Source organism: Octopus bimaculoides, chromosome 6 (genome assembly GCF_001194135.2).
Source record: "Octopus bimaculoides isolate UCB-OBI-ISO-001 chromosome 6, ASM119413v2, whole genome shotgun sequence".
In the NCBI taxonomy this organism is placed as follows: domain Eukaryota; kingdom Metazoa; phylum Mollusca; class Cephalopoda; order Octopoda; family Octopodidae; genus Octopus; species Octopus bimaculoides.
This window is the reverse complement of record NC_068986.1, coordinates 79,947,521-79,958,022: the sequence shown is the minus strand read 5'-3', so window position 1 is coordinate 79,958,022 and position 10,502 is coordinate 79,947,521. Positions and strand designations below refer to the sequence as shown.

At 33.6% G+C, this 10,502-nt stretch overlaps 1 protein-coding gene across 3 annotated transcripts in view; it reads left to right on the top strand.

Annotated features, from left to right (window-relative positions):
* Positions 1 to 10,502, top strand: part of LOC106882558 (uncharacterized) — a 214,413-nt gene that overhangs the window by 130,364 nt on the left and 73,547 nt on the right. For 2 of the 3 annotated variants that reach the window (XR_008264440.1, XM_052968894.1), the window contains exon 5: positions 2,818 to 2,844. The exons of the other annotated variant lie outside the window; for it this stretch is intronic. Coding sequence is in view for 1 of the 2 variants with exons in the window: in XM_052968894.1 (XP_052824854.1) it covers positions 2,818 to 2,844 (27 nt within the window). In the remaining variant the exon portion in view is untranslated. The remainder of the gene's footprint in view (positions 1 to 2,817; positions 2,845 to 10,502) is intronic. 3 annotated transcript variants of the gene reach the window in all.

Sequence of the window (10,502 nt, the reverse complement as noted above, 5' to 3'; positions counted from 1 at the left end):
CCACCACCACCACCACCACCACCACCACCACCACTACTGCTACTACTACTACTACTACTACCACTACCACTATTTCTTCTGCTACTACTTCTACTGCCACCACAATCATCACAACCACCTCCTCTTTTACCACCACCACCACCACTACTACTACTACTACTACTGCCACCACAATAATCACAACCTTTTACCTCTTTTACCTCCACCACCACCACTACTACTACTACTACTACTACTACTACTACTACTACTATCGATGCTGCTGTTGCTGCTACTGCTGTAATTTGGGGCTATCAGGAACGTATCTTTTACTCTAGTGCAACGGTTCTCAACCATTTTTTTTATCTATGGACCCCTTTGATTACTATTTTATTCTGTTGGACCCCCATAGCCATTCGATGTTTAAAAACTAGTTCTATAGAAACTTCTTTCAAAATCCCTATTTTGTTTTTCACACATTGTGTAGACTGAACAATGTAAAATGTTGGTCAAAGAAACCTTACAGTTTCTTGCAATACACACCGATGCATACATCTAAAGCAAAATCTTTTTCATGGACCCTTGAAATACTATTGTGGATTCCCGATCTACTGTTTTGTGGTATGGACTCCCCAAAATCTTATGTGGACCCTTAGGGGCCATATGGATCCCGGTTGAAAACCATTGCTCTAGTATGTTTGTTACAAAAAAGTCTGAAAGTGTTATCAATATTACAGCCTTATCACGTTGAACACATCGATTCTATTCTCGTCCGGTCACCAAGGTTAAGCAACATCGGGTCTAGTTAGTATTTAGATGGGAAACCGATTGGTGACTGATTGGTGTATCTACGTGCTGTATCTTTTATTCATATAGGCGCATGCACGGCTTCTGTGGTTAAAAAGCTCACTTTGTAACCATTTCGTTTCGGGTATAGTCTTACAACACGGTACCTTGGATGAGTGTCTTCTGCTATAGCCTTGGACCTACTGATATCTTGTGAGTGGGTTTGGTAGACGAAAACACTGTGGGAGACCTTCATATGTGTGTGTGTGTGTGTGTGTGTGCTTGCGCGCGCTCGCGTGTATGTCAGTGTTCGTCCGCCCCACCGCCTGACAACCAGAGTTACTTTGTTTATGTCCCTGTAACTTAGAGGGTCGGCAAAACATAACGATAGAATAAGTAGCAAACTTAAAAACATATGTACTGCGGTCGATCGTTTGACTAAACCCTTCGTGGATGTTCCCTAGCATGGTTAACTGCTGTTCAATGACTGAAAAACTTAAAAGATAAAGTGATTATATTGTGTTATTGTATCATCTAGTCAATGTTAGATAAACTGTTCGAGCAAGGCAAATAGTTGTAATTATTAATATTTTTCTTTGTGGAGTTCTTATTCAGTTGGCTGCCTCAAAGTTGTTCCAGTCGCACCCTTTAAAGGTTAAACTAACCTTTCCACGGGGATAATAAACCTAAACGAACAAACAAAGAAAAGTTTACTGCTGGGTTTTTGGAAATATGAGAAAAATAACATGTTGTATCGTGGGAGAGTTATTGTGTCAATAATAAACGCAAATCTGTTTCGAATCCTTCTAGATTGCTGTGTCATCTCCTCCAGGTCTCCTTCAGAAGCAGAATAAGGAGAAGAGAGAGTATGTGATTGATGAGATAGTAAGTGACGACTAATGGACATTGGCAAACGACTCATTGATTGATTAACTGACGGATTAAGCGAGCAATCGAGTAGTTAGTTGGTTAAATAACTAACCAATTGATTAACTAATGATATAGAAGTGAAATTGAACCAGTGCGTGTGTTTATCATTGGTGCAATGTTCCTCTCATGATACAACAAAACTTTTTCAGCACACGAGTTCATATTAGGAATCTTGCTTATCAAATACAAAAACGAAATATATTAGTATCAAATGGAAATAGAATCTTACTACATGTTACTACTTTAGTAATTAAATCTTGAGATGTAATGGACAGCGACCATTGAGAATATATTTATTAAAATCAGTATTTTTATCAACTGATATATGTTGTTTATTGGGTTTCACCTGGGATCATCTATTCCAGCTATGGTAAATTCTTTACAGCAACAAGCTATTTATAATTTGTAACAATAACTTTGAAAAAATGGTTAAAAGAAGGATAGATATTTATATATACCTTTGCTCCAGGTGCAATAAATATGATTAAATTCTTGGTCTTCCTTATTAGAGTAATTCACAAAAATATTAAATAAACCTCGAATCTATCAGAGCTTAATCAACTAGGCACAAGTAAATCATACACAAATGAGAAACAACTTATCTCCCTTTACAACATAACGTTTTGTACAAAAGAAAAGTTGCCTACAGGAACGATACAAGTTAACACCGACATGATTTTAACTCAGAACAGTGAGAACTTGAGATAGGTTCTAAGCCAAGTGGCTATTTGTATATTATTCTATACTGCTGCAATTATGCGTCTGCCGTCTCTTTTGAATTGAAGGATTACTTCGTGTTAAAGATATAGTTCGTGATTGATTTATAAAAACCTAAAATCACTATCATTTTCCTGTCATTTTTGTTCAATTTACGCAGTTGAATGATGTATTCTGATTTTATTTTGATTGTTGTTTATATTTATTATTTCTATTTTTTGATTTCACTTTTTGAATTCTTGTCAGCTGTAATTATATTTTGATCACGTTGATTCTCAATTTTCTTTTTAAATCTCAAAAGCGAGCCAACGTGGAAAAAGTGAAAAAAATAATAGCTATGGAAACCCAGCTACGAAATAATACACACCACATGCTTTTTACGCTGCCCAAATTTCTTTATTTCAGGCAGTTTCACACTGGATAGCAGGAAACGTAAGCCAACATCTATATTGAACATTAATCTTTCATTTATTTTCTAACATTGAATGATTTTTTCTTCTTTTAGCTTCATCTAATAAGTTGCTAATGAAAGGTGAACGAACAAACCATTTAACAAGGATGTCACATATTTAGTTATAAAAGATCAATCAGTTAAATTCATCAATGATACAAGTAATAATAGCAATACATACATATATTCACATGTTGATAACATTCCTTATTTTGATTATAAAGCTGTGCTTTAAAAATCTTCAACGATAATCAAATATATCAGATAGACATTCAACTAATATTGCTTCTTAAATTTAAGTTTTATTTTATTCAAACAAGCGGAAGTGGATAACATTAAATTTCGAGTTGGAGTCAACATATCTAAACCATTTTCCTAATTATTAATATAATCATAGTCTAAATATTTTTCGTCACATTACAGCGGCAATAACTCATTTCAGCTCTGTTGTAAAATACCATCAACACATCTGAGTACGTTTCTTCCATTACATCTATTTTACCGCACTTCTCTCGCTAAAGTCCTCAGAAAAGCACAAATGAGTCTACCTTCACCCTTTTAAACCGAGGAAGCGTTATACCTTAGAATGAAATCCCCGTTTTATTAGGAATGTAGTGAGACTATGTGGCAAATTGATAGAGCCGTTAGGGCGTCGATTGATAACTTGGGGTTATTTGTTCCGGCTTTCTGCTCCCCGAGTTTAAGTCCCGCCGAGATCATATGTGCCTTTCATCCGTTCCAGGTTGATAAGTAAAGTACCAGTTCAGAGCGGTGGATTAGTGGAATTAAGAGCATTAGGCAGGGTACCTTTTGATATCTGTTCCGGCTCTGTGAATTCTGAGTTCAAAATTCCGCCTGGAGCACATTTAGAGTGAAGTAACCTTTTCTGAGTGTTATGATAATAATAATAATAATAATAATAATAATAATAATCCTTTCTACTACAGGCACAAGGCCTGAGATTTTGGGGCAGGATGCTAGTCGATTGCATTGTCCCCACTGCTTGACTGGTGCCTAATTTATCGACCCCAAAAGGATGAAAGGGAAAGTCAATCTTTTCTATCGACTTAAAAATACATAATTTCATACACTCCACATAAGGCACAGAACTCAAAATAATTTTCATTCTTATTGGGTAGGGACAATATAAGCGCACAAAATTTCATCAGATAGCAATGATGATTCTGTATGGATTAAGATTCCGTTTAACTGGTTCCGCCATTTGTGGTTTCGTCCGATTTTACGTGTAATCGAATCTAATTGTTTCTCTTGACCTCTACGAGGGCATGACACACTCTGTTTAATAGTAGCTTAACTACAAATAGTAAACTTTGGTGTAGATTTACTATAATTTGATATAGGGTGCTTCTATGTGGTCGGTGGACCTGTTAGAAACAGCAACCAAAATTAAAACTTATTTGATGCTAAAACATACCATTTTCGAACAGGCAAGACGCTTTGTAAAATGTAGTCCTAGATATATTATGCCTGAGTAAAAACGGGCTGGTCACTGCTGGAACTTATTAGATAATACATCTCCAGCAGGGCTGATAAGAAATGATGTAGCAACAAGGAAGTCACATTTGAAAATATAGTCCTAAATACACTATGACTGAAAAAAGGCGAGACGATCACAATGGAAAACCTTTGATTCGTGTGTATTCTCCATTAGGGCTGATCGGGAAATAAATAACAACAACAACAGAAGTAAGAATCGATAGATTGTTCGAGAATCGTACAGAAATAAATAACCTCAATACTGTTACCTAATTCCAATTTCTGTTGGCAGAATTTGCAAAATTGATAATATTAATGCTCTTGGAAATGGTACAGTCCTTATGGTGTCCCATTCATCTTCCCTTAAAATATAGACCGTTATTATATATAGCTTCTATTCAGCATAATCGAAATAAAAAAAGAAAAAAAAAACCAAGCGCATTGTTAAAGCAGTTATACTCTACCACACACTAACTAACGACAGGTTAGGTCTATAGAAATTTATCTTTAATCTAAGTATCTTTCTATTATGTTGAAGCACTACCAAACAGTTGCTTTGCATTAAAAATGTGTTGGTACATCGTAAATTATTCCATTCCATTACCATGCAATCAATCGTATTACTGAAGATATACGTATAAACAGCATTTCTCTGCAATAATTTTAAAGCAACAACACACGCTTAATACAAGTTGCATGCTTCTGTCATAAAATATTTAGCCTTGTTACATATGCAACAACCTACTTTGTGGTAAAACTGTAACTTCTCTGCGCAATTGCGTTGTCCCTGCTCCAGCTGCTTTAAAACTAAGTTGCAATATCACAGCTATGCTCTTCCCCGATATTGTCCTGCCATTATTAACTGCACACGTTTCAAGGCGTATCATTCCAATTGCTTTGTTGCTGTGTAATACCGCTTTGTTGTTGCGCAATACAACCTTTTACAGTGTTGCAATTCACTCACAACATCATCATATCAGTGAATTCTATTCCTTATTCCTCCTTGCCTCTTTCTATGTACGCTTACATTACGAGGATTTCCTTTCTTTTCACATGTATACTGATAAACACACATATATACATTTACGTAAATAAAGTAATACTATGTTAAGAAATGACGTTTACGTAGGATAAAAATAACTAAGTGAGTCCTAAAGCCCATTAGAACATACTGTATAGTAAGGTCTTCATTTCTTTGCAAGTATACCTAGAGCAATGTGGTTTAAAGGAGCAACTGCTTCTCTGAAGTAACAGTTGAAATGCATTTCACTTTTGCAATGCTCCCACTAAATTACAGTATTGGCACTTTATGTTGTTTGAAGTTATGTACTTTTATACGAACCCAGCATAATACTTGTTGCAAGGTACGGACTACCTATCAGATGCACTTATATAGACAGTTAGTTAATCTCTGTTCCTTTATAAATTTTCTTAGTCTAAGTTCCACACAAGCATCATACCCGCAGGTCTTACATTTTGAAAATATAGGATGCAAAGAAAAGCAAAAGCAGCTCTAAGCAAAGTGTTATATGCTGATAGCTAAGAGAAACGTCGATGATAAATAGTGCAATAGATAAGGGTCTTAATTCATGCTGTTATTCAATAATACTTATGAATCAAGCTAGCAGAGAAATTATCTTTACTTCACCTGTCACGTACAAACATTGCAGACATCATGGAAATGCAGACCTAACAGAATGTTTTAATCTATGGTTTAGCGTAAAAACTAATTCTTAGGAATTTTTTCATCTTAAATTGTTTATTGCACATAACCACTCACACACGCACACAGACACACACACACACACACACACATATATATATATATATATATACATATAAACATTTACACATGCATATACATACATACATGCATACATACATACATACATACACACACATATTTATATACATGCACGCACACACATATATCAGTAAAATTTCAAATAAATAATGATCATAATCAATCGATTTGTAGGCATGAACGTATATAAAAATTAGGATAATAATAATAAATATAATAATAATAATAATATATTGATGATGATGATGATAATAATAATAATATCAACAGCAGCAATTATAAACTTAACGCTAAGAATCAGCAATAAACTCCAATACTATAACTACTGGTAATATATAAATAAAATAAATATAGAGATGATTAAAGGAATTTATTTTGATATTATATGGAATATTTGCAGAGCGTTCATAATGCTGTTTTGGAGCGAACATAAAAGTTCAGAATACTTTCGTTTATTTTCGTTGTTTTTTTTTTATTGTAAAGTTAACATTTTTCGGTTTTTTTATTGTAGATATTAGATAGTAAACTAACGCACTGAAGCATTTTAACATAAGATAAATTAAAAATAAAAGCTGTAAAAACGTTTTCCCTTATAGATGGAATAAGAATTCAAAGATCGAAAGGAGATATTAAAAAAGAAAAACATAGAGAGTCAAACAAAATAGAAAATAATATCAAATTTAATACAAGAACCCAAGCAAAACAACAAAAGATTCATATTTATTTTTGTTTGTAACTGTTTATCGAAGCAATCTTTCTGACAATACATTCATGTTCGGCTTCTTTCACCTTTTATGATGAAATTATTCGCCACTATTGCTTTTGTTTTTAAATGATAAATTTGTCAGCCATTTTGTTTTTCAAATAACAATGCTTATGAAGTATTATTTACTTGTTTATTTCATCATTCTTTCACCGAGGTGAATTAGTGTGGCCTGTCTGATGAGATCAATCGTTGATTCATCCAATGCTGTTTTCTTTTTTTCTTTTTATTCTTCTGTATTTGTTGTTATTGCTGCTGTTGCACTATAACTTGATAAGCCATGTTATTATTAAAATATTGATCGGATTTAAAACGCACATATCTGGTTGAGAAAAATGATTTAGTCCAGACTAACATTTTTAATAAGTACAACAGTTGCGACAGACAAAAAGCAATCAGTAAATAACTACGACGACGACAATAAAAACAACAGCAACAAATACTATAACAACACTACAGCATTTCTCACTTTGCAGAAAGATGCAAAGAATTTTATTAGCATTATGTATTGATTACTTCGCACTCGAAACCTTTGTCAAATTAGCTCAATAACTTGGAAAAACCACTCATATACATACATACATACATACATACATACATACATACAAACTGCATACAATCATACATACATACATACATACATACATACATACATACATACATACATCTGTCTTTCTATAATGACTTTCTGTTTTGCGATGTATAACATGAAATTCGATCACAGTGTCTTATAATAGAAGAATGGATACTAAGTTAAACCATCGGCAGTATTGACAATATTGAAGGAGTATGTCGATTTTAACTACTTTTGTACTTGGCTAATGTTTATTATATTAGACCCAGCGAAATTTGAATCCAAATCATGACTTCATATTGAAAGGTATTTTCAAAGTCGCTCAACCAGTTCTGCAGTGGACTGCCCTAATATTTTCGAATAACGGCATTAATAACCTTGGGTCATAGAAATTTATAACACGGCGATTATCAATATCCTATACGCATATCATTCTTCAATATGATTAGTTAGATACGAAACCAACCATATCCTAAGATGGGAGTTCTATATAATTGAAAACCTCTAAATAGGGCCTTATGCCTTGTATCAGAAATCAGTGCTATCAATTAAGTAAATTTTAATATCTCTTATGTGTATATACATATAAAGTTGCTCTAAAACCTGGTGTTATTAAATGTAGCTAAAACAGTGCTTAGGTATTGAGAATCGTTAAGCTCAAACAATAACATATAATAAAAAGGGCAAGAAATAATCACACTAAAACAGAACAAAAGAAATATATATTGCTTTTTCTCTGCAGCCTTAATATTATGGGATTAGTTTGCAGTGTCGAACATAGATAATTACCATAGAACACACACACACACACACACACACACACACACACACACATACAGCGTTACTGTATCAGTGAAACATTAGCAAGAATAGTTTTCAAAAAATATTCTTCTTCGACTAAGTCTTTCTGAGATTTTAAAATTATTTACTTTATCTAAAACTTTTTGATATATATATTTAATTTGAAGAAGGGGAAATTTATTTATTTATTTTTTTCTATTCCTATTAAGTAGTAGAAAAGTTCTTGCGAGGATAACTTCTTAAAATCCAATTTAGTGGCGTTCCAGTATTTAATTTATCATGCCTGATCGATTTCTGCCCCTGTCAACAGTAATTATTCTAATGTTTAATTTACAATAAAATTACTCGGAGATTTTTTTTTTTTGTACATCTTTAGCTTTCCAGAAACTAATCCTGTCTATCCTAATTACACCACAGTGAAAACAAAGCAATTTTAATTTTAGTTCACAGCCTAATTACAAAATGTCTTTTCACAGAAGCCCTGTGAAGACAATTAATTAGTTTCAGTTCTTATCTTGATGTAGACCTGTATTTGAATAAGATTATTAAACAATAATTAATAGATGGCTTCTTAAATTTGAAAGCTCCGGACAGACTGAAAACTATAAAATAAAACTATATGAAAAAAAAGCGAAAAAAGAAAAATGAATTAACTCACTCGTTTATGTCAAGATCAAGAATTACCGAATTGACAATTAAGAAGGATATCAAAACGAGTAGAAATGACCCAAATCAACTGGTAAATTCTTTCTATAATAACTTTCATTTATCTCAGTACATTTATCTCAGTACATATATTCTGCTTCAAGTTTAATGCTTCAAGTTTAATGTTTCTCCTGCATTGACACAACACAGAAGAACGAATATCAGAATACCACATGGTCAGTGGCCTAGTGGTAAGGGTGTTGCACTCACGATCACAAGACCGTGGTCTCTATTTCCGGACTAAGCGGTGCGTTGTGTCCCTCAGCGAAATACTTCATTTCACGATCGGTTTCATGGAGTGAGAGAGCCAAAGTACAGCTCAAAGTTTTCCTGATGGATATAAATAAATGATTCGTGCAACTTGTTTTGTAAGAAAATACCGAACACTCAGCTATCGTCTCCGATATATATATATGTTGCAGGAGTGGCTTTGTGGTAAGTAACTTGCTTACAAACCACATGGTTCCGGGTTCAATCCCGCTGCGTGGCATCTTGGTCAAGTATTTTCTACTCGGGCCGACCAAAGCCTTGTGAGTAGATTTGTTCTTAACAGCAAGAATTAAGTGTTGTTTACGTTATGATACTTTAGAAACAATGAAAGATATGAAATAAATAGGTTTGAAAAGTGGAACTCGAAGTAAATAACATTAGAGACGATATAGTATGTAGAATAGTTTTAAAAACCTTTTGAGTTGAAAAAGTCAAAAGCTGCCCATGGGCAATCTTCGGTTTCATTTCTTCATTTTATTCTAAATTATCATAATGTAAACATTATGCACACACACACACACACACACACACACACACACACACACACACACACACACATACACACACACATACATTATATGCGTACATAATTATTTATTCATTATGAGTCATATACATCCTTCATATAAATAAAATACGTCTGAAATCACACTCACGACTGCAAGAACATCACCGCATTCACACGCAGATTCACCAACTAATTTTACTTTGAAACACTAAGCAAGGCATACATATATGCTTATGCACATAGTCAAACACGTGCATATATAAATACACGCACAAACGTACTTTCTCCCATAGACACAAATGTTGCCTGATTGTCTATCCATTATACACGCGTACATATATTTACACACGTCTAAAATTTAGGTGATTGTACCGAGAAACTGTTTCCGTTCATTGCACATCACTAACAAAGATATTTGTTCCTTTTTTTTATTGCAACTGTTCAAGCTTTGCACACATAATATGCTACAGCCTAAACAACATAGAATGCTCATATTTGCAGTATAATTGTTATATTCCTATTTGTATGTCTCTCGCTAATGCATTTCATCGTTATTTTCTCTATTATATTTAATGTGTTCGTTTATAATATTCCGGACTTTTATTGATGATTTCATTGTGCTTTTTTCCCCTTCAGTTATTGATGTCTACTTTAATCTTTATCGCTTAGCAAGACATCTGCCTTTGATGTATCATGATATATATATATATATATATA